General features: G+C 42.2%; 1 protein-coding gene across 2 annotated transcripts in view; it reads right to left on the bottom strand.

Moving 5' to 3' along the window:
* Positions 1-26,201, bottom strand: part of SGMS2 (sphingomyelin synthase 2) — a 784,514-nt gene that overhangs the window by 21,394 nt on the left and 736,919 nt on the right. For both annotated transcript variants that reach the window (XM_044061313.1, XM_044061314.1), the window contains one exon: positions 6,272-6,438. In XM_044061313.1, coding sequence (XP_043917248.1) covers positions 6,272-6,438 — 167 coding nt within the window. The remainder of the gene's footprint in view (positions 1-6,271; positions 6,439-26,201) is intronic.

Genomic DNA, 26,201 nt, shown 5'->3' with positions numbered 1-26,201 from the left:
GTTACATACCTGCTAATCAAGCAGTAATGTCACTAACAGATAAAAGATTAATGGATATTCAGTAGATGTGTGAAAGATTTGTGAGGAAAGCAGATGGAGGTATTTCAAATTCTGCCCCCCATGTTGTGTGAGTGGATCCAGTTTGTGAGGAAGTTTGTGGCAACTGCTCTTGGCCAATTTCATAAGATGGGAGAACTAATGTTGCTTAATGATCTTTGGGGAGTCCTTCTGAATCTTCAGAATTATCCTGGATATTAGTGAGAAGGGTAGAAATGCATAAAGGAACATTTTCCACCACTGTTTTCCATGTTTGTTTGTAAGGAGTCCAGGAGTATAATTTGTTCAGTTTTCTATTTTAAGAGACAAAGAAACATTCCCCAAAAATGGATCAATTCCTGGAAGACCGCATCATTTGATTTCCATTTGTGATGGTCTGTCACAGTCCAGCTCAGCTTGTCTGCCACTGTGTTTGATGGCATGTAAAATGATTGGAGAATTAAAGTGTGCTGAAGAGCTACTTCCCAAGCCAGGAACCAAAACAAAAAAAACTTGCAACACCAAAAATGAGCCAAGCCTGGAACACAGTACCACAGGAACTCCACCAAGGTAGTAGAACAAACGTTTTATTGAGCGCTTTCATCAGGTTGTAACAATTTCTGTTAGAAAGGTCCCAAGGTCTTTCCAGGGGTTGCATCTCTTGAGCTTCTCATCACTGACTGAAGCTGTCAGCCAAGGCTGGCCATTAGCTTAGCACTTGCTAGAGGGACAGCAGGTAGCACATGAAGGCACCTTGAGGGTAAACTTGTTTGCAGGGTGTGTCTGATTTAGAGTTTCCAAGTCTGTCACCTTCTCTCAATGCTGTGGCACTGGTCTGGGATTTACTGATGAATCTTCTTGCCTATCCCTGTACTAAAGCACTCAAATCACACCCTCAAGTGAAATCAAGTAAGCAATATTTATCTTTGATATTCAAGTGGGTAGGTTGGAACACTTGCACTTATGGTAGTGGTTGACAATGTGCTCCTTGTTCTGCAATACAATACACACTGTGCTGGTGGGAATCCCGATTCATCACCTGGTGGCTCCAGGAATCCTTAAAATGTTATCTTTCTAGACCCTCCTCCTTACTTTTCCTAGATAAATATACACTTGACAGCGAAACTGTGTATGTTTGTGTGTGTTGGGAGGGTGGAAGGGAGCTGAGTATTTCAGGGCTTAGGCACACTGCTCTAGCCTGGTCTGTAATGCAGTAGCACTGCACTGGCAGGAGGTACACATGTAACAAACTGTGGAGATGAGAAAAAATACAGAATTGGGGATAACAGAACAGGAAATCCTCAACAGGTACATACTCAGAAGGCTTCAAAAGTCAGAATAGAGAAATAGCTGAAGTTTTGGTAGAAGCTGATCTTGACCAGAAAAAAAAAAGGAATATTCTTATTCTAATCCTTAGCAATGTAGGGGGGCAATCACAACAGTAAATGTGACAAGGCCACTGTCCAACAGTAATAATGACACTGAGTTGTTTACTAGTCCTGGATTAAAATAAACACTTGTGATAATGACACAAATCTAGAATTATATGTGGCTACATTTCAGACAGTTCATTAATAACCTGGCAATTAAGTAGCAGGAAAAAAGTAAAGAAGAACCATGGCAATGCATTAAGGAAGGGAACTACATACTGCATTACGAGAAGATTAAAGAGTTAGAAGAGGAGACAAAAATTCTACTCCTCCTCCTCACTCATTACTGCCTCATTAACACCAAACTAACGTCTCCTCTTGTTACATACTAAATGTTGCTCTAATACTCTATTCCACCCCAACTATGAAAATATATGAAAAAAAATTGCAAGACAACTTCTGTACATAAGTGATCTTTGTTTACTTTCTTTTTTTTTTTGGCTTTTCCCAGTTAGCGGTCGCCACAGCAGAACTCTGGGTCCACTAATGATTGGCAGTGGATTTTTACGGTGTCAAGTTGCCAGCCTGATGCCCAACCTTCAAAGAAGGCACACCCATCTATTTTTGTGTGTGAAATACTTGGGTAAAACCTTGTGTAATTCATTGAGTGATCTCTGTGTATTAATTATGTAATATCTTTGTAAAAACTTCTGTAATACCTTGTGCAATTTAATTGGATCTTTTCTCCTCAGGCCTCCACAGATTTTCCTGGCAAAGGCAAAATAAAACAAAGGGGTGGGCAAAATATATTTTTGTATACACTGGAAAAAGTAAGTGGCATCTGCAGGCATACCTCTCAACCTGCACACGCTGAAATAGCTGCAAAGGCCCTTGAAAAGTGTGTACATGCAACCAAAAATATGGACTTCTAATAAGCATAAAACTGGAGTACCAAACTGCACATAACTACTTGATTCCAGTAGGGCTTTGGGATGCTGCTTAGAAACAGGCTTAAAAACTAAGAGTGACAAAAATGATGGGAAAATATAAGCACATAATCAAAGAAACTGTAAAATCTGTAGAGGTCAATGAACTTTACTGCAGAATTCTACCATACAAGGATATTTACTTATTTTTGATTCTAAGTAAGGGACATGTGAGATGTATGTCCTCTTTCTTTAAATTACTGATGACACTAGAATATTGGTTATGAAGTACAGTTTTTGTGCATTAGAAAGCTTCAAAATCGTGTATGGAGGGGAATTAAAAAAAATTGTCTGAAGGGGTAAATCAAGGCTGAAAATAAAAGATAAGGAATAAGGATAACTACTCAGAATGTTGGATCCTGGCCACAGGTAACTTAGCAAAAATGAATAAAGTCATCTTTCCAGAGGAAAAAAACAGTCTAGTTAAGGGTTTAAACAGATTCAACAATGGATGAATATTGTTGTCGGATTCCAAATTTACAATTAAGCAGCTTAAATAGTATAATTCCCGGGGAGTGGGGTGGGTATCAAGTCTGCCTAGAGAGGATTTCATTCGTGGAAAATTTATGCCACCGTTTATATAGCCAAAGAAAAGGGACTGTAAGTACCCCATGCCTCCAGGTTAAGTTACAAAGTTTTCTATCATTTTACATTTTAACAGTGGTAAATATCTTTCAAACACTACATGGCAGAAGTGATAACCGCCTTAACACAAAGGAGCAAAAACTTTTTTTTGAAAATAAAACGGGATAAGTAAGGGCAGAATTCCATCAGAAAATAAACATTTGAAAATGCTTTCGCCCTTAGGCTTCCTCAGGTCCACATCAGAAGTACATTGCAGTTATACGTGTATAATGCAGGTTTATTAGAAGTTTATTTTATATATACAAGTCTATATATATATATATATATATATATATATATATATATATATATATATATATGTGTTATATGTGTGTGTGTGTGTGTGTGTGTGTGTGTGTGTGTGTGTGTGTGTGTGTGTGTGTGTGTATATATATATATATATATATATATATATATATATATATACACACACACACACACACACACACACACACACACACACACACACACACACACACACACACAGTTTTAGAACTTGCTTGCTCTCTTTCACAGAGCTTATGCTGTTGCTGAAAGTATGCAGTGAAAGTGAAAATCCTATGTGCTGAAGTATGCAGTGATGCACAGAAACCCAACCCTGAAATAATCTAAAATGGATCAGGCAAGATTCACAAAAGCAAACAGATCATGGTGGCTTTTTTCCAAAGAGCAGGATGAAGTTATTATCCCCTTCGGATCTTTTTGTAGAAGGTGGAAATAGCCGCTAAACACAAGTAAGACCTTTTTCAAACTTCCTTAATTTTGAAATAAGTAGTTTTTATAGGGAGTATAACAAAATACATTTTATATGCCATTTTCAAACACTGAAAGGCAGACAGACCTTGGTGGCTCTTTCCCAGAGAGCTGGGGTTATGTAGGATAATTACCACCTTCAGATCTTTTTGCAAGAGGTTCTCCTGTTCGATCCTTGGCTGGGGTGCCTTCTGTGCGGAGTCTGCATGTCCTCCCTGTGGTCGCGTGGGTTTCCTCCTGGTGCTCCGGTTTCTTCCCACATCCCAAAGACATGCTGTAGGTGGATTGGACACACTAAAATTGGCCCTAGGCATGAGTGTGTGCGTGTGTGTGCCTTCTGTGGAAGGTTGGGCGCTGGGCTGGCAACTCGACACTGTAAAACTCCACTGCCAATCATGAGCGGACAGTGATCTGTTGTGGTGACCCCTAACCGGGAAAAGCCGAAAGACTTAGAAGAAGAAGATCTTTTTGTCAAGGTGGGAATGGCCATTAAGCAAACCTGACCTTAGTCACCAAGGTCAGATAACTTGTTTTCAAAATTTGCAAAGCTAGTCACCTTTTCACTTGCCTTTCCCTTGACCAACTTATGAGGCAAGGCTGGTTCATACATTATGGAAGGTTTCACATTACTATACCCCTTTATAAACAAGGAGGCATATCATTAGCATTCAGCTACTAAGGACTATTACCATATTGAACGTCATAGCCACCGTCCTTCAGTGTACCATGTAGCAGCTACATGAAACCAAAAAGAGGCTCTAAATATCCTAAGCGTCTCATAATATGTATTTGTAGTCAGCAATGCATATTAAATATGTTTGAACATATCACAGAGAAAATAAACAGTTGCAAACTCAAGAAGCACCAAAGAGAAAACCATGCAACCCTTCCAAAGCCCTTAATCTGCTTGCAGATTTAGAACTATTATAATTTTTTAATTTGTAATTAATGCTGTCTTCATCAACATTCCTGTTTTTAAAATATTATCAAATGTTTTTGTTCTCCCTATGTATCCATACTAATCATTTTCAATCAACTGTGACACATATACCAGTTTCATTGCTATAATGGCCAAGAAAACAACTTGTAATTATGATTTGACACTGAAACAGGCCAACACGAAGAAGCTAAACTTGTAATCCTTTCCCTCTTTCAATATAAAGTTATCACCATTTTTATAAACATATGGATATCCCTTATCTCCAAACAGTATTAAAATCTTATGCACAGAAGGCAGTTATTTTTCTATGTGAATATTTCAAACCTCTATCAGAATTCCTGGAGTTTTACCCCTTGCTCATCCTGGAAAACTGCCATCACCTCTTCCAAAGATGGACTCTTCATTGTTATAGAGTCTCTACCATTCTCAGCAACTGTAAGCACTGTATGTTATTTAGGATTTCTTTTTTTTTCTTTAACCCATTCAATTTAAGACTGCTATAAATGCATCAACAGCTCCACTATCATCAGTGGGTCCCCTAATACAATTCGTCCCATCCTCTCTTTTTCAAACAGTTGTTGTGTCTTTCGGCTTTTCCCTGTTAGGGGTCGCCACAGCAGAACTCCGGTCCGCTAATGATTGGCAGTAGATTTTTTATGTGCCGAGTTGCCGACCCTGATGCACAACCTTCAATGAAGGTATGCCCATTCACGCATGTCTCCACACAGAAGATGCTCTAGCTGAGAATCAAACAGAACGTCTTACTGTGAGGCAACAGCACTACCACAGCAAAACTATGAAATTAGTAATGACTGAACGATTACCATACAACCTCATATTTTTTACTTTATAATTCCTCAGTTACTTGCTTCAACTTCCTTACCTCCTGTTGTACTGTAAAATCACTGCAACTCTACCAATAGATTTTGCCAAACTGTTACTTTAACAGGCTAGTAATTAACTAATTGTTTGACAATGCTTAAGATGGTCTAATTAACTTTAATAAGTGCTTGTCCAAACAGTGATACACTTGTGTCCTGTCACCATGTACTTAATCAGGACATGTGGATGCACATACATTACATTTCTGCATTTTAGAAGATGTTCTAGTGGGAATTTTTAAAAACAATTTTAAAAAAAGTAACTTCACTTTTCCATGCAAGTATGGTCAAGTGTGAAGATGCAAATGAACACTTTCTTGTGGAAAAACAAAGTTTTACCTCTAACTTTTGCACATAATCTTTAACAATACAGCATTGTGACCGATAACTGCATAAAACCAGAGTTCAGCTAATGTTTCTAGTTACTTTCTTCAATAAAAGTTATACAGGGACACACACAAGGAAATGTACACACATGCATACCAACGCATGTGCACCCACATGCGCACGTGCACACACACACACACACACACACACACACACACACACACACACACACACACACACACACACACACACACACACACACACACACACCAGCATCTACTATGCTACAGGATCCAACAGTCAAAATCTATTAGTCTTTGACATACGCAAAAAATACCTAACACAGAAACTTGCCTTTATGTTGGCCATGCTGTGATACCACCAGAATAGTCTTGAAGTAATGAAATATGCCACCACGACATCCACCGTGTAGTGTTCATGCGCCAGAAGAATGCAAACCACCCCAATGAAGCTGATCAGCCAACAGAACATATGATACCACCAGAACCGACGAGGTGAGTCTGTCAAACCCAGAAAAAAAAGACAAAATGAAAGAATACAAGACAATAAGATGAATAAAATTCTGTATCACTAAGATTAATTTGAAGAAAAGCAAATCTCACATTTGTTGAAGATCACCTAAACTTACTTGGACTTTTATAATGTTGACACTGAAAAAAGTACAGTTTTGTACCTACCATAAATGTAGATGTTCGAAGATCCACATTGCTGCAGTCCTTACACTTGGGGTAGTCCGCTGTCCTCGGTCGGCCCGAATATCAAAGTATAAGGCTGACGTCGGTCAAGGCGCATTTGACTGACATCAGGACGTCAGGGTACAAATGCGCATGACCGACGTCATATCCTCAGTCTTTTCTTGCCCCAGATGTCAGAAGACCCTAAACATAAAGGTCAAAACCAAAAGACAGCAAACAAACAACCAACCACACTTGCACTAATTATATGTACAATATATACAATATACACAATATTTACAACCCAACCCACACAACCACCTCTAACTACAGAGGGGAAGGAGGGAGGGTAATTGGACTGCAGCAATGTGGATCTTGAACATCTACATTTATGGTAGGTACAAAACTGTACTATGTTCTTCATCTCACATTGCTGCAGTCCTTACACTTGGGTAGAATCCCAAAGCAGAGGTAAGGGAGGATGGCCAAACTACAGGAAGCAGGAGCTGCCAAAATGCCCTGCAAAACAGCAGTGGCAAAACCAGCCCTGGAATTAGAGTAAAGTGGTAGGTGATAATGCCTAGAGAAAGTATGCACTGAACTCCAAGTAGCTGCCTCCAAAATATCCTTGGTTGCCACTCCCTCAAAAGGCTGTCAAGTGGCAGTAGCCCTAGTGGAATGAGGCCTAATCCCAGCTGGAATCTCCTTGCCATGATGGGAATAACAGAAAGCAATGCAAAACCCAATCCACTTAGAAATAGTTTGTTTTGACACAGGCTTGCCCTGAGAACCCAAAGCAAAAGAAACAAACAACTGCTGAGACTGCCTGAACCCTTTAGTTCTGTCCAAATAATATCGCAACTGCCTGTGTACATCTAAAGTGTGCAAAATCTTTTCCCCTTTATTTTGGGGATTTGCATAAAAAGTAGGCAAATGAATAGTTTGGTTTAAAGCCACACTAGAAACCACTTTAGGCAAAAAGGAAGGATTAGTACGTAAAGATACCCTATCCTTATGGAAAATCAAGAAAGGCTCAACCGCCATAAGGGCCTGCAATTCAGAAACCCTTCTTGCAGAGGTAATGGCCAACAAAAAGCAGTCTTCCATGATAAATATTTCAACTCAGAAGTAGCTGCAGGCTCAAAAGGTTGTAGAGTGAGTTTCTCCAACACAAAATTGAGATCCCAAGCAGGAGTAGGAGCTCTTCGTGGGGTCTTATATTCTTTGCCCCTCTAAGAAATTGCTTGAACAAAGGATGAGAAAACAATGGTGGGTCACAATCATAGTGAGCCGAAATTGCTGCAGCATGAACCTTAATAGAAGAGAAAGACAAACCTTTGTCCAGTAACTCAGTAAGATATTGAAGAGCCACACTCAAATTAGGCTCAGAAACATCAAAATCTTTTGCTGCACTCCAAAATAAAAATCTCTTCCATTTATCTGCATACACTTTCCTTGTACTAGGTCTTCTAGCTTCCAAAATAACATTCAAAACTTGCTGAGGAAGTGGAGGCCCACTACGGTTCAAAACAGAATATGCCAGGCTGTTAGGTGCAGAGAGTGAAGCTTGACATTGAGCAAATGGCTGTCCTCCTGTGACAATAGGTGTGGAATCAAGGCAAAGGCCATGGAGGCTTCCGTACTAGACTTCTCAGTAATGGGTACCAGTGCTGTCGAGGCCAATCTGGAGCTATTAAAATCATCCTTGGCTTGTCCTGTCTGACCTTTAGAAGTACCTTTGGGAGGAGAGGCAGAGGTGGAAAGGCATACACATGAAGATTGCTCCAATTGAAAGAAAGAGCATCCACTCTCCAAGCTGTGGGATGAAACCTTTTTGTGCAAAACTTTGGCAGCTGATGGTTTAGTGGAGAAGCGAACAGATCTATGTCTGGAGTTCTCCATGACACTGTCAATTTCTGAAATACATGAGGATCCAATTTCCACTCGTGGGGATCCATAATTGCCTGCTCAACACATCTGCTAAGGAGTTCTGTGCTCCTGGCAGAAACCTTGCCTGAAGATTGAGCTGTAAACTGAGAGCAGTCTCCCACAAAATCATTGCTTGCCTGCATAGAGGATAAGAATGCGTTCCCCTTGCTTGTTGATGTACCACATGACAGTTGTGTTGTCTGTTAGAATCAACACCTGTCCTGGAAGAAGTAAATCCTTGAAAGCTATTAATGCAAACTGGACTGCTAACATCTCCTTCAGGTTGATATGTAGATGTTGTAGTCTGGCAGGCCACTTGTCTTGTATCCACTTTCCATTTAGATGAGCTCCCCAAGCTTTGTCTGAGGCATCTGTCGTTAAAATCTGACTCGCCTCTGACCGGGTCACAGAGAGTCCCTTGTTTAGGTGACATTCCTGAGCCCACCACAAAAATTCCTTTTGAATGCAAGGTATTATTTGAATGACAGTGTCCAGATCCTGGCAGTGCTGTGTCCATACATTTTGAGATACCATTGCAGCTTCCTCATATGCAGTTTGGCATTGGGAAGCACCAGAATACAAGATGCCATGAACCCTAAGGCTTGAAGGACTGTCCTTGCAGTCAGCCCGGACTGATGAGATAGTTGATGGAAGTAAAGGGATAGACTCTTTTGTTTGTCCGGGGTTAAAAGGCCATCTGGGATGCTGTATTCAGTCTCACACCCAGAAAGCACATGTCCTGAGAGGGTACTAGACTGGACTTTATTTCGTTCACAGAATACCCCAGGCATCTTAGCACTGCTATCACATATTCCAAATGATGAAGAAGCTCTTCCCTTCCTTGAGCCAGAATCAGGCAGTCGTCCAAATAAGGATAGATCTGTATTCCTTTTAGCCTGAAGAAAGCTATCACTGGAGCCAGAACTTTCGTGAACACTCTGGGCGCAGTAGATAAGCCAAAGGGCAATGCAGAGAACTGATAGTGAGAAGTCCCAGCTCGAAACGCAGATACTTCCTGCAACTTAGTCTGATAGGAACATGAAGGTAAGCCTCCTTGAGATCCAAAGTTACCATCCAATGATCTTTGCCCAGCAGAGGTAAAAGCTGCTGTAACGTCAACATTTTGAACTTGGGAATGTCCAGATAAGTGTTGAGGGTAGATAAATCCAAAATTGGTCTCCACGTGTTCCCCTTCTTTGGTACTAGGAACAGGCGAGAATAAAATCCTAGGCCCACTTCTGGCATAGGGACCGGCTGTATGGCCCCTATTTGGAGTAACAGAGAAACTTGCTTGTGAGCCTCTATTCTTTGTTGTGGAGGAACGTCTGGCATGCCTTTGAAAGGAGGCAAGGTATGGAAATAAAACCTGTAACCGTGGTGTATGATATCCAATACCCATTTGTCTTGGGTAATTAAACTCCAATTTTCTTTGAAAAGTGCCAACCTTCCTCCCAAAGGTGCTGCCAGACGAGAAGGCTCTGGCAGCTGAAAAGGTAGGTCATTGGGTCTGTTTACGAAAGGACTGACCCCTGCCCTCACCAGAAGACTGTGCAGGAGAACTCCCTGTTCTAGGCCTGAAAGAGCCCTGAGCTCTGCCCCTACCACGTCTAGATCTACCCCTAGACTGGGAATCATAAGAAGGATACGCCCACCCCTTAGTAGGCCAATTTCTACTAAACTTTGGAGGCTGGACCTGCAAAAAATCTTTAACAGTCTGCATAGACTTAGCCTTGTCTTCCATTTTCATTAAAACTGCCTCAACAGGAGGACCAAACAACACGTCAGATTGTAAAGGAGCATCTAAAATCCTTGTTTTAACATGTTCAGATAAATTTTGATCCCTCAGCCAGGCGTGCCTGCGAAGAACTGACCCAGTGGCAGCCACCCTAGACGAGGCCTGTACAGCATCAAAACCACATTGCAAAGAATGCTTACCCACCTGTTCAGAAACATGTACTAAATCTTGCAACTCTTTACAATCAATACCTTCTGCCAGAGCATCAACTTTAGACTTCAATTGTGAAAGGAGATAGTTTTGGTATTTCAACATGTGAAACTGGCAATTCAAAGCCCTCATAGCAAGAGTGGAAGAAGTATAAACTTTCTTTCCCCATCTATCCAAGGCCCTGGCCTCTTTGTCTGCAGGAACCGGATTCTTAACAACAGAAGCCTTAACACCTTTAGGCCCCTGGCTAACAGTTTCTGGGTCTGCCCTAGGACTCTTAAAAGATACTTATGAGCTTCAGGCACCCTGTAATACCTATCCGGTTTAACAGGAGCAGGAGGCAAAGAATCAGGATTAAGAGAAGCCTCTGTAAAAACATCTTCCACTACATCCAAAACAGGAGGTATAGCCAAAGGCCTATGCTGGGGTAAAAACAAAAATTCCCTAAGCCTTTTCCTGGAATCAGAGAAGTCCTGACCTTCCCACTTAAAATGCTCCCTCATGGAATGAAGAGTTTCTGAAAAAGAAAAATCCTCAGGAGGAGAAGCAGAAGGAGTAGAATCATCCACATCAGAATCAGAATCAGAATAAGGAGAGTACTCCTGTAAGTCTTCAGCCGAAGACTCTGAAACATCTGAAGCCTGCTCAAAACTCCCTAGCTCAGGCTCCACCCTAGGTCTCTTATCAGGAGGGGGCATAGAACCCCTAATCAAAGTAATCAAATCTTCTGCCATTTTAAGCATATGCTTCTTGGGCACAGTTCCTGAAGAGCTAGGGGTAACACCAATTGAAGCTAAACCTGGCCTGCCCCTGGGAGAAGCCTTGGAAACAGAAGGAGAGGGCCTAACCACCCTAGGCAGGGAGGGGAGTATAGTAACCTGAGAAGCCCCATCAGCCTGGCCTGCCTCCTGAGAGGCCACATCCTGCAATAACAAAGTCTCTCCCTGGGATCCCAAAGAAACCTCTGGTGGAACCACCGGCTCCACCTACACCTCTAAAGAACCGGCGTCCGGTACTGGCGGTTCCTCTAGCCTAGGTTTAACTGCTTTGTCCTTGCGCTTCTTCGAAGAAGCGGGCGTCGGAGCATCCGACGGCATTTTATAATTGCACCGCTTCGAAGACTAACCTGGCACAATCTAATCTTCTCTTAATAGTGCGCTTATTGAATCTAGCACAAGAGCGACACCCAACAACGTCGTGCTCAGGCCCTAAACAAGGAATACACAAAGTATGGTAGTCTCTATGCGGTATCTGTTTCCCACAAGAAATACAATTATTCACTTTTTCTGACATCCGGTAAACCACTGAGGCAAGAAAAAACTAAAATATTCCCCAACGGGGTACTTAGCCAACTTTGACTCGGTCTGAAACTCCGAAATCGAACAATTTCAGAACGCCAACCGGCACTTGCAACGCTGCTTCTGCATCGGACCATGCGGCAAAAAAGACTGAGGATATGACGTCGGTCATGCGCATTTGTACCCTGATGTCCTGATGTCAGTCAAATGCGCCTTGACCGACGTCAGCCTTATACTTTGATATTCGGGCCGACCGAGGACAGCGGACTACCCCAAGTGTAAAGACTGCAGCAATGTGAGATGAAGAACATTGTGTACACTAGTCCATGCCAGTTTTGATACAACACAGCACAAAATGCACCCCTTCACTGTCACTGTTCAGGACTACAAATAATTACTGCATTAGGTAATATGACATAAAACTCTGTCTTCTGGGATGGTTTCTCAGTTTTTCTGTCAGTACTGTTGACAGCCATCAAATCAAGGCAGACTGTGTGTCATGCACCTTCTGACTGTAATACTTCTTGGAGAAAAGGAACATGATGCATCAGCTTTTAAGAACTTGGATCTCAGGTTAATAAAAATGATTTTGCTGTTAACTGGTAAACTTATCTGGCATAGCCCCAAGAACCATCATACTCACACATCATACCTAGAGCTACTAGAATAAATCATCCAGTTCAATACCATACTCACGGATGATTTTAATTACCTCCATTAACTAGGATGCATACACAACCACCAAACATACAGGCCCAATGACTCCTTGGCTATGTAAATTCAAATATCCTGGAGCAGATGGTCTGCATTCCAACCAGTGGACAAATATCCTAGATCTGATACTTACAAGTATGGGAGAGCGCTGCTCCACCCACATGTGATGCCTTCTCTGGTAAGATCAGATTACAAAGCATTTTCCCTGGAAATTAAAGTAAATTTAGACCCCTCCCCCCAACAAACCCCAAGAACTTTAAAAACTTTTATAAGGCAAACTGCCCCCTATTGATGGCAGTGCCCAGCTTGCAGTCATCTGCAAACTTGGTCAGCCATAGCCCACTGGTTTTGGCCTGCACCTCAGAAAAGTATATCCCAAATAACCCCAAGACCGAACCACGTGGTACGTCACTCGATACGGGTCTACTGCTTGAGGTGGCTTCCCCTATTTTGACTAGGTGGGTTCTATCAGTGAGCCAGTTAGCTACCCATCTGGTAACATACGGATTGATGCCTAGTTAAAAGAGTTTATCTATTATGCCAGAGTGGGGAATAGTGTCGAAGGCTAGTGACATGGACATCCTCCAAGGGTTCTCACCCAAACAAATGACTGGTGCCAGAAACATGGCCTCAAGCTAAATACAAAAAATGCATCATCATTCTCTTTGGGGAGAGTGACGTCTCCACAAATTATCACATTAATAACAATGCCCTAAGCACGTAGTCAGTCGTGCGGGATTTGGGCACCCAGATTGATAGCAACCTGACTTTTGACCACCATGTTGCTTCCATTGTACGGAAAGCTTTCTACGTGGCCCACTTCATAAGTAAGGGTATCTCATCTAGTGACAAGGAGGTCATAACATCCCTGTATTCTTCCCTTTTAAGGCCGATTATTGAGTACAAAGTACAGTTGTGTACACATACCATAAATGTAGATGTCTGAGTGTTTTCACTGTTGCAGTCATCACATTTGGGTTATTTGCCTGCAGGTAGCCCTCAGCCGGCCTGAATACCAGAGACTTCGGATTTGTGCGTCGGATGCTGTTGCTTCTTCCATGACGTCAGGTCATCAGGGGTATAAAACATGTAGCCGATGCCATTACATCAGTTTTTCTTGCCCCAGATGTCAGGTGCCCCCATGATAGGAAGCAATTATATGGTATGGAACACCCTCAGCAAAAAGCAAATACACATGATATAATATATACCAAACAAGGAGGAAAGGTAAAAGTCAAGAGAAGTCAGGGGGCTGGAGGGAGGGTAACCAGGACTGCAACAGTGAATACACTTGAACATCTACATTTATGGTAAGTGTACACAAATGCACTATGTTCTTCGTGTTTCACTGTTGCAGTCATCACATTTGGGTTGATTCCCAAAGCTAAGGAAGGGTGGAGGTAGTTAAAGAGCAACAGGGCTAGCAATGAGGCCCTGTAAAACTGCTGTGGCAAATCCAGCTCTGGATTTAGAAAAGATAGACAGGTGGTAATGCTTGGTGAAAGTATGTACAAAGCTCCAGGTTGCAGCTTCCAGGATGTCCCTGATAGGGTCTCCTCTGAAAAATGCAGTAGAGGTAGATGCAGCCCTGGTGGAATGTGTTCTTATCCCTCGTGGGGTAGGTTTTCCATGGTGTTTGTAGCAGAAATGCATGCAATGTGCTATCCATTTGGAAATGGTTTGCTTTGAAATGGCCTTCCCCTCTGCCCCTGCAGCAAAGCTCACTAGCAGCTGGTCAGATTTTCTGAGAGGCTTAGTCCTGTCCAAATGGAATCTATACTGTCTGTGCACATCCAGAAAATGCAGTACCCTTTCCCCTTTATTCTGAGGATTAGGGAAAAAAGTAGGCAAATGAATGGACTGGTTTAGAGCCACACTAGACACCACTTTGGGCATGAAGGATGGATTAGTCCTGAGGGAAACCCTGTCCACATGGAAGATAATGAAGGGTTCCACTGCCATGAAGGCCTGTAGTTCAGACACTCTTCTTGCTGAAGTGATGGCTAGAAGTAAAGCTGTTTTCCAAGAAAAGAATTTCAACTCTGTTGGTTCAAAGGGGGGAAGAGTGAGTTTTTCCAGTACAAAGTTAAGGTCCCGGGCTGGGGTGGGAGCCCTTCTGGGGAGTCTTAAAATGTTGGCCCCTCTAAGATGACAGAAGAGGGGTGGGTCAGTATTATAATGTGCTGCTGATATGGCAGAGGCATTAATCTTAATTGAAGAGAAAGACAGGCCCTTGTGGAGCATTTCTGTTAAATAATCTAGAATATGAGGTAAATTGGGCACCGTTGTGCCCATCCCCTGAGCCTGGCTCCAGGAACAGTATCTTTTCCACTTTTCTGAATAGGATTTTCTAGTACTAGGCCTCTTTGCCTCAAGAATGACATCCAGCACCTGCTTACTGAGGGTTGCTGGAGGTGAGGTCAGGGAATTAGACAGGCTGCAAGGTTTAGGATTTGAAACTGAGGGTGCAGAATCTGGCCCACCTGCTGGGACAGCAGGGAAGGGGTCTGAGGCAGGTGCCAAGGCTGTAGCACTGTCAGACTGCACAAAAGAGGGTACCAGTGCTGGCATGGTCAGTCTGATGCAATCAGTATTGTCCTTGGCTTGTCCTGTTTGATATTTAGTAGAACCTTTGAGAGGAGAGGCAGAGGGGAAAATGCATAAACTGAGAGGCTTTCCCAGGTAAAGGACAGGGCATCCACTTTCCAAGCTTGACTGTGGGGAGTTCTGGTGCAGAATTTGTTCAATTGGTAGTTCTGAGGGGAGGCAAACAGGTCTACCTCTGGAGTCCCCCATTTGTTCCTCAAGAGCTTGAATATTTTGGGTTCCAGTTTCCATTTGTGTGGGTCCATGAGATTTCTGCTTAGGTCATCTGCCTGTGAATTTAGTTTGCCTGCCAGGAACTGAGCTTGTAGGTTCACTTGGTAGCTCAAGGCTGTGTTCCACAGAGCCATGGCTAGTCTGCAAAGTGGGTAGGAATGGGATCCCCTCTGCTTGTTTATGTACCATATAACTGTGGTGTTTTCTGTCTTTACCTATAGTTGTCCTGGAAGAATAAGGTCTCTGAAGGCTGTCAGAGGATTCTGTACAGCTAACATTTATTTTTGATTGATATGCAGGTGCATCTGTTTTGGGTTCCATTTGCCCTGAATGCACTGCCCTGCCATGTGAGCCCCCCATGTATACATGTGAGGCCCCATGTATAGTCTGATGCGTCTGTTAGGGTTTGGGCGGCGGGGGGGGGGGGGGGTAGAGTGAAGGAGTTCCTTGTTGTGGTAGCAGGCCTCTGCCCACCAACGGAACTCTGCCCTTAGACAAGGGATAATAGGAATCATTGTTTCCAGGTTTTGAGAATGTTAACACCATAGACTTTTTAGGTACCACTGAAGTTTCCTCATATGCAGTCTTGCATATGGAATTAACGGAATGCAAGAGGCCATGAACCCCAGGGCTTGCAGGATTTTCCTTGCAGATAGCTGGGTTTTTGTGGCCAATAGTCTGAAGTAAGTTGTCAAATGAACTTGCTCCTCTGGAGTGAGGAATGCCATCTGGGAAGCTGTGTTCAAGCTTGCTCCCAGGAATACAATCTGTTGGCAGGGTAATAGGTGTGATTTCTTCTCATTGATGGTGTACCCTAGTGAAGTTAGAAGTCTCTTTACAAATGCTAGGTGCTGTAATAGAAAGTCCTGACTCTCTGCCTGAATCAGGCAATCATCCAAATATGGGTAAATCTAAATATTTCTCTGCCTGCAAAATGCAATGGCAGGAGCTAGGCACTTTGTAAATACCCTTGGTGCAGCAGATAAGCCAAAGGGCCGAGCAGAGAACTGATAGTGCATGGAGTCTGCCCTGAAGCGTAGGAATTTTCTGCAGGATTCCCTTATTGGGATGTGCAGGTAAACTTCTTTTAGTTGCCAGCCAGGCATCCTTGGCTAGCACAGGAAGAAGCTGCTGAGGACTTAGCATTTTGCATTTTGGAACCACCAGAAAGAATGGAGAGGTCCAGGATAGGATGCCAGGAGTTTTCTTTTCTGTGAACCAGGAACAGTCTTGAATAAAAACCTTGTCCCCTTCGTTCTGCTGGAACAGGTTGAATAGCCCTGATACTGAGGAGAGAGAGAGAGAGTGAGAGCACTTGTTTTTGGGCCTCCACCCACTGGTTTGGGGGAAGGTCTGGCCATCCATTTGGGGTTGGGAGTGAGTGGAAGTGGAATCTGTATCCTAGGGAAACTATGTTTAAAACCCATTTGTCTTGGATAATGAGTTCCCAGTTTATTGCATGCAGGGTGAGCTTTCCTACTAAGGGAGCAAGTAGTTGAGCAAGGCTTGGTAGGGGTAAGGGTAAGTCACTGTGCCATTTTTCCATAGGGAGAGGCTTACTACTCCCTGCTTTGGAAGTGGGGGCCTCCCACTGCTTAGATCTGTGCATAGCCTGAGACTGAAGTCTTGGTGGTCTGCTGCTCCTTGGTTTGGACTGAGAAGGTCTGAAAGGGACTGGAAAGGACCAATTCTTTGAAGGACAATGCCTACTGAACCTAGATGGCTGTACTTGTAAGAAATCTTTAACAGTTTGCAATTTAGCTTTCTCCTCCATCCTTTTGAGGACTTCTTCTGCTTTGTTGCCAAAAAGGCGCTCTTGGTGTAAGGGTGCATCCAGTAATTTATCTTTAACATGATCTGGCAAGTTTTGTTCCTTAAGCCAAGTATGCCTTCTAAATACAAACCCAGTGACAGCAAGATGCTTCTAAAGCATCAAAACCACATTGCAAAGTATGTTTACCTCCTTGGTCTGCAGAATGCATGAACTCTTGTAAATCTTTGTGCTCAGCACAGTCAGAATCAACATCATTTTCTGTTTAAGCCCATAATATGCTGCAGATACTTTAACATATGAAACTGGCATTTAAAGCCCTTATGGCCAAAGTGGCAAAAGTATGTACCTTCTTACACGTCTGCCTAAAGCTCTAGAATCCCTATCAGAATGGGTAGGATTTTTGGCAGTAGTAGCCTTAATGCCCTTTGGTCCTTGGAAAATGGTCTCAAGATCCGCAGTAGGATTCTTGAAAAGGAATTTTTGAGAGTCAGGTACTCTGTGACATTCCCAATTTCCGTCCCATTGTTATCTTGTCCCCCATTTCAAAACTCCTCGAAAAATGCATCCACTGACAACTTCTACCTTATCTCACAAACCACAACCTCCTTACTCCTACCCAACATAAATTTCGTCCAAGCCACAGCACCACAACAGCCCTCCTCTCCTTCCTAGAAACTATACACAAAGCCAGAGACACTGGTCATATTGTATCTACACTCCTCCTAGACCTTTCTAAGGCTTTCAATACCATCTCTCATCCTTCTTCTTATTAAACTCTCTAAACTAAATCTATCACACTCCTCTATTAATTGGTTTACGAGTTACCTATCCAATAGGCAACAAGCAATTAAATGGAAAAAGCTATCTCCCCTTTCCAAAACACACTCAGAGGGATCCCCCAAGGCTCAATTCTTGGCCCCCTTCTTTTTAATATTTTCATTAATGACTTCTACCAGGCCATCCCTAGCACCAGCCTCATCCAGTACGCAGATGACTCTACTATAATCTGTTCTGCAACCTCCACTACTGCACTAATAAAATTAATCCAGGATGCATTCTCCACAGAACAATGGATGCTAGAAAACCATCTAGCACTAAATGCTAGTAAAACAAAATGTATGCTATTTTCCCCCTCCAAACGTATTACCCTAGACAAAAGCTATTTTTCCATTACCAGCAAAGATAACACTCCTCTTGAAACAGTCTCCACTGCTAAATTACTAGGAATACTCATTGATGACCAACTAAAATTTGACATCCATATCCAGATGAACATCAAAAAAACTCACAAAAAAACTCTGCATGCTTTTTCGCCACTGTTGCTTCATCTCTCCCTCCACCCAACTCACTCTTGCAATCACATACCTCATCCCCTCCCTCTTGTATGGTACCTCCATCCATACTAATCTGCAAGCCTCCCTTAAATCTAAACTCTCCTCCTTTTACTATAAAATTTCAAAATTTGCAACCGGCCACATGTCCAATACCCATTTTCTCCTTGCACCAACTTAACTGGCTCGAATTGCCCAACTATGTTATCTACATGCAATTTATACAAGCACACAAACTTATTTTTAAACCTCATCTCTGCCCCTCTCCCTCTCCTCTACCTTCAAAATGCATCTTCCAAATAGATGCCTTCGGTCCAACTTCCAAAATCTAATATCACTACACAAACCCAGCCGACCTCCTGGTAAAAATCTTCTCTCCTCTGTTTAGCTCACCATTGGAATTCTCTCCCACCCCATATACGCACCACCAATAATCTCTCTGTCTTCAAAACTCATCTCCACTCACACCTAACCTCAAAATGGGAATGCTCCTGCTCCCATCCTACATAACATCCCTGTCTGTTTACAATTTCTCCTATCTACCAATAGCCTCCCTTAGCCATCTAACTCCTGAACACAGCTTTTTAGCCTATTCCCTGAACAAATTAGCTCTTTTATATAATTCTGCAGACTTCTCTAACAGGAGACTTCTCACACTCAATCCAGCATATGCCAAGTATTGTACGTATTGTAAATACTGCTGATTTTGATGCGGCTCAAATGTAGAAATTCTGTAACTGGTATTTGCTACTCTGTAACTTTTACTTATTATTTGTTACTCTGTAAATCTGTAACTCTTTTACTTATTATTTGTATTTTCGCAGCTTTTCTCCCCAGGACTCCATTGAAAATGGGCTCCTCATGGCCCAATGGACCATCCTGGTAAACAAACTGCAAATAAATAAATAAAATAAACCTGTCAGGTTTCCTGGGAGATGGAGGCACAGTGTCTGGGGTACGGCTGGATTCCAAGAAAACATCATCTAAAATCTCCAGAACAGGAGGGATAGCTAGAGGCTTGTGTTGAGGCAGGTTTAAAAATTCCCTAAGTCTCTTTTTGGATTGAGAATAGTCCTGGCTTTCCCAGCGGAAATGCTCCCTAAGGGTATGCAAGGTTTCACCAAAAGAAAAATCTTCTGGAGGGGAAGCAGAGGGAATGGAATCCTCTGCATCAGAATCCTATTAAGTAGATAAGGGTAAATCCTGGTAGTCAGAAGGAACAGAGATATCAGATTCCTGATCAGAAGAATCAGAAATAAAATCAGTTCTAGGTCTCTTAGAGGGGGAAGGCTGGCTTCCCCTAATTAAGGTAATAAGGCCTTCAGCCATTCTAATCATTTGATTTTGAGGCATATGGGCCTGAGAATGCACTTTGGTCGTCAGTTTTCTAGGCTTAGTGCGAGCTTTAGGCCTGAGGAATTTGTTATTTTTAGCTTGAAACGAAGTTGTCGGTTTGATATGAAAATCGGTAGGCCTGAATACACCCTCAGAAGCCGGTGCCTACACAGCGGCTGCGGACCCATCCAAGGCAGAGACATCCGCAGGTTCCATAGTCAACAAAGCATCTTTGTGGCATACCGGACTCCAAATGGGTTTCTTTAGAGGCCTGTGAATCTGTAGTAGCGGGTATCAGGGGCTGCGAAATCGCCTCACTGAGGACCGGTGACTAGCTTATCAGAAGCGTCGTTGGCAGTTCTGGACCTATGTGGTCTGTCTCTGTCTTTATCCTTACGTTTTTTCGGGAGATTGGTAGTCGGATGGCTTAATGACGCCATTTCAGAGTACGGAGATTGAGAACAAAAGTATTAGCTATAAAAATAGCCCGACGATGAATAGTTTGGGTGCTGAACAAGGCACAAAACCGACAGAGAGGGACATCGTGGTCAGGGCCTAAACAGGTGACGCAGTAAGAATGAAAATCTCTATGAGGTATTTGCTTTCCACAGGCAAGACAATTGTTAATTTTTTCTAACAACGGTTAGAGCAAGAAAAAAGGATCCCCAATGGGGTACTTATCTTTTTGCAGACTTCAGGTCTGAAACTTGAAAATGAAAATTTCAGGAATCAGCCAACCGGCACTTGTGAACTGCTTCTGCTTCGGGCACCGCACAGCAAGAAAGACTAATGTAATGGTGTCGGCTGCATGTTTTGTACCCCTGACGACCTGACGTCATGGAAGAAGCGACAGCATCCGACGCACAAATCTGAAGACTCTGGTATTCAGGTTGGCTGAGGGCTACCTGCAGGCAGGTAATCCAAATGTGATAACAACAGTGAAACACGAAGAACATCGCCCCATTCGGCATGTACCTCACAAAGCACATGCAGCAGCTAGAGAGACCACAAAGGTTCCTCACCAGGTAAATCCAGGGCCTCAAAAATTTACCATACACAGATAGGCTAAAAGCCCTATCTCTCTACTCTGTTTCATACAGACTCTTCAGAGGTGACCTCTGTCTGGCATACAAAGAGATCTCGGACCCCGCCTTGATGGGACTGCTGCATATCCGCAAGTCAAACTCCACTTGAATAACCCGCACATGCACCCTCAACCTGGTCTGTGACATTAATAGGACTTGTTGGCAGGACAGATTTGTGTCCCAGAGACTCCCTCATCTGTGGAATAGACTCCACCAAGTCAAGCAGAGTACTTCTTTACCCCTTTTTAAGCACTACCTGGATAACTAGATCGGAAATAGAAAATACATCCCTGAGATTCCACCAGTGTCCTTGCTGGACAGGGGCATCGGGTGCTGAATTGTCTATACATGGGCTAAACTCTTGGCTAGGCTTATAAGGGCCTCACGGCCAATAGCCTAGTAACTTCCTATGATGGCATAGCTAGATTCCAAGATTCGCCAAATCCAGAAAACACAGTAACCTGTGCAGAATGGTACACTAAAGCCCTGTATGACCACATAAACAACTGCATAGAAATGGCAGCACTGAGCCAAAATTAGCCCAGGTCAAACCGCAAAAACAAGCTTCCCTGGTGGACCTCTGGTCTTAATAAATTGAACAACAAAAGGAAGAAAACCCTGTCAAGAAGTAAGAGGGAATGTGCACAACAGAGCAATAAATCCCTCATTAAACAAGAAGATCAGGGAAGTACTAAAAGCTGACTTTTAGGTAAAAATAGCCTCCAAAGCTTAAGATAACCATAAGGCATTTTTCAACTATGTCCGCAGTCTTAAGGACAACACCCAACAATGTGTGAAATTAGTTGTCGACAGCAACTCCACATCCAGCTAGCAGACATAGCTAATGTGCTGGCCAAAACATTTAGCTCAGACTTCACTCCCCCATCACTCTCAGTTCGCCCTCAAGAAACACCCTCAAGAAACATCCTTCACCACTCCTGTAGCACTACAGGGCAGGTAGCCCCAGCACTTTCCAAGGTTAAAAGCACGGCATCAATGGGGCCCAACAATCTACCAGATTGCCTCTTAAATAATTTGAATAGTGACCCATCAGGCCCAATACTACCGTTATTTAACCGTAGCCACAGGACAGGCTTTCATCCCATAGAGTGGAGAACAATTACGGTCATACCTCTGCATAAGGGTGGACCATCAACTGACCTGGGAAAATAAAGGCCCAAAAGCTTGACTAGTCTTGTTTGTAAGGCCATGGAAAGAATAATCAAGGACTGATAAACTAAGACACAGGAAACATCAAGACACTGAACCCGACCCAATTTGGCTTCATTAAGGATAGGTCATGCCTGCTAAACCTTTTGAGAAGGTCACTAAGGCCATGAGTTAGGGTACAACAGTGCACACCACCTATCTTGTCCTGGCCAAGGCATACAACACAATACCCCACTCAGGTATTACAAATAACATTGTAGAATTTGACATAAATCTCTATGTCACCAGATAGCCAATTGGCTTAAAGACAGGATACATGTAGTCAAAGTGGGTGATTCTAATTCCAGCAAGTGGCCAGTTACTAGTGGTGTGCCACAAGGATCAGTGCTGGGACCACTCCAGTTTGGAATTTACTTTGCAGATGCCAAGGCCAATTTAGAGGACCTCTGGATGATAAAGTTTGCAGATGACTGCAAGCTGAGGGCAATCAATGAATCCCCCACCAATGTAGACATCCTTCAGGAAGGTCTAAACCAGACAAAAGAATTGTGTCAGAATTGTGGCCTGAAACTAAACACAAAGAAATGCATTATCATTTCCTTTGGGAAAACAAATACCTCTGCTAACTACAACATTAACAACACATCCCTAAGAGTTGACTCAGAGGTAAGAGATCCTGGTACTCATGTAGATAGTAGCCTGAACTTCGACAGTCATGTATCCACGGTGGTAAGGAAGTCATTTTGTGTGGCACAACTTATAAGTAAAGGGATAATATTCAGATCTAGGGAGATTATAGTCCCAACATACACAGCCCTCATTAGACCAATCACTGAGTACAACACGACACTTGGAATGTACTTGACCAGACACCTTCAACAGCTGAAGTGGCCTCAAAGTTTCCTCACAAAGAAAATACAAGGTGTAAACGTCCTGTGTGGACAGACCAAAAACCCTTTCCCTTTACTCTGTCTCACATCGACTGTTAAGGGGCAACCTGTGTCTGACCTAGAAGGAGCTCACAAATCCATCTTTGATGGAGTTACTACATATATGCGAGAAAAACAGCACGGGGGTCAAAGCTTCAAGTTTAAATTTTTCACAGTTAGACTATCCTACCACACAAATATGGTATGGTTCCTACTGGTAAATGCAGCATTCCAAAAATAAACACTGCACATGTAACAGACTATTTTTTACTTGTCACTGCTCTACTGTGGGGTACAAATCAGGCAACCAGCTGAACTAGTAAATATACCACCATAATTTGAGTGATTTCCGCAATTAAGATGGCTATCCATTCCTCCTCCCCAAGACACACCAGCACAGACATTTATCAGAACCTAGTTTGACAATGTCTTTCACAATAAAGATGAAACCCACCCTTGCAACTGAACCACATCAGTGATCTAGAAAACATTTAAAAATATTTTTTTTTCCATGGACCTATATGAGGCTCCCAACTCCCTCATTGTCAGCCTGTCTCTTAAAAGTGACTTGCTTGAGTCCAGCTTCCAGAGTGCTGTACTTGGCTAAAAACACTCGGGTAGAAAAATATAGGTCTAGTTAAAAAATACATAAATACTTTCCTAACCATCCACTGTACTTTCTACCACAAAGATCAAAAACTTAGTAGTCTCACAAAATAGCATCACTTTATGCAGGTTAGGCTTAAGGATAGGCAAACAAGGTGATTATCTATGGTGCCAGTGTTCTTAGGGTAAAAGATAATGCTTTAATTAGTTTTAAAGCATGTTTACATCTGTTTGTGGAATCTGCAGGCATGGTTGAAAACTACACAGAGTGAGATACGTATAGCAGAAGCTGTCGCCCAGCACACATCCCATATTCCCTGCCTTTTTGTTTTGTGTTAGCACTTTTTTTAAACCTTTATTAAATTATCACTTAAGACATAGGCAAACATACATTAACAGAAAACAAACCATAAAAGTGGTGGATCCAGAATTGGTACAGATTGAGGAGCTACAGCTGGTTAAACAAAAACTCTACTCAGTGGTCACGTCTACGTATCCAAAGACGAGCAAGAAGCCAAAAGAGAAATATACAATAAAAAAATGAAGCTTGAACCAATATGAGTAACACTTAATACTGAATATAAACCATATTTAAGTAAAGATACACTCAAGCAAAGGCATGACCAGATGAAGTTTTATACTTGCATCGGTGAAGGCTAGATGGTGTACAGGAGCTATAGCACTTGGATCTCCTCCACTGCTTACCACCAAATTTGGTATTAAATCTAAAATCCTCAAGTATGACCACCAGGTGTATGTTATGTCAAGTTATAACACTGGTTTCAAACAAATATTAATCACCAAGCTCAGCTGGATCTCAAAAACAAGCAAGATATATGCACTACTGCCCTGAGTATAAGCCTCAATCATCCAAACCCAAGAAGATGCATCATACTGAATGCAGACTTAGAGAAAATGTGTGTCAAAGTTGACACACACAGAAAAATGATTCACCAGTGTGCCATATCTACTGATTTTGAGAGAAAATGTTCAAATGACAACACAGTAGTTTTCAAAAGTAATTTTAATCCTTTTTTTCTGCAGAACCAATTTTTCCATCAACAACCAATCAACAGCTCTATATTGAGGAGCTGTATGAATCATTCAAGATATTCGTTATACAGCTTCCTTACTGGTTCACTGCATCAATCAACCAGACACACCTCCTCAGGCTAAGAGTTACAGTGGTGCTTACCCTATCACCTCAATTTCAAATGTGGAGACTTCCAGGAGGCTAGATAGAGAACTCTTCATAAAGTATCCACATTTGCGAATGTAGTGATAGGCTAAGCTTTCACCTAATTGATGTCTGTCAGTTAGAGTAGTAGATTAAAGTTCCAAGTTAATAAACTGCTTCCTCTAGTCCATGGTACAGGGTCTGATTCCCAGCAGGCTATGTACAAGGATATAGTGATGAGTATGAGCAATGTTCGGGCTCCCAGTGAGAATGGCTGGGCAGTATTCTGCTCTACGCTCACTGACGTTCATAACAGTGATGGATTACATTAGTAAACATGGTCTGAGGGGACCAATCAACAAAGCTGCTGTATGCAGACAATTTTTGCTGTAAGCAGTCTCTGAACAGGAACTTTCGCAACTGACAAGAGACTAGAATGCAAAGTTGAAAGCACACAGAATGAAACTGAGGTTAGGCAACATAGTAATGGCAACAAACAAAGGAACTGTTAATGAGCAAAGGCATATATACTGCACTGAGAAATTACTGTCATATCCCACACTGTATTAAAATAATATTTCTGTTGTCTCCAGAAAATATTACCTGCAAACCCCATATCACATGCACTCTTTCATTTTCTAGCATACTGATTTACTTTATCTATTCGTACAGCAGGTAGATGATGTGCTGTGAACACACTATAATATTAAAGTTAACAGCTGCTAGTTTGGTCAGTACATTCCTTTGTTCCAACTCAGTTTTTTTACCAGCAACTAGGGTCACCTAGTCAACATGGGTCTTCTGTAACAATACATCCTTTGCATGGTGCCTGGTAAAACCTCACTTGTAAAAAACATTTTAGATACTTAAATGACATTTCAATTTCAGACTTCATACCCTTCAGAAAATGCATGCTAATGCAAAAACCTGTTATAAACTTAAAAATTAAATAGGATAAAAACAATATTTATCCCATTATTATTGTTTTTTGCCTAGAATTCTTGAGCAAAGAAATTGAGAGGTATTTGCATACACATCAATGAATTATCCATGAAAAATCAAGATATTGGTTCCTCAATGGAGAGTGAGGAGCTGATGCTTTCAAAACCAGGTTCATGAAAAAATTCATTTCTCAATGCAGGTTGAGAACACGATCTCCCCCCATCACCATTCAGCGACATGGCAGACAAATCAAAAAAGAAAACTCAGATCTGGAGTTTGCAGACTAAAGTAGTTAGGAGAAATGCACCTGTGATTTCAATTCCCATGGAGTCTGATCTGGAGACTCAGAAGTCCTCTCATATATAATTGAGATTGCTGCACTAGTGATGTCACAGATGTCATGGATGCAGATGCAGGCTAATGACTCAAATGGTGTCAAGAGGAAAAGGAGTTACATTTTGCAATTTAGAGGCCACTCAGAATCTCATGCTTGAATGTGATATTTTCACATTTCTGGCAAATACTGGACAGTTG

The sequence above is a fragment of the Protopterus annectens genome, chromosome 2.part0 (assembly GCF_019279795.1).
Source record: "Protopterus annectens isolate FY-2018-M chromosome 2.part0, PAN1.0, whole genome shotgun sequence".
NCBI lineage: Eukaryota > Metazoa > Chordata > Ceratodontiformes > Protopteridae > Protopterus > Protopterus annectens.
The sequence above is the reverse complement of the archived record's forward strand: the minus strand, read 5'-3'. Positions and strand labels throughout refer to the sequence as shown.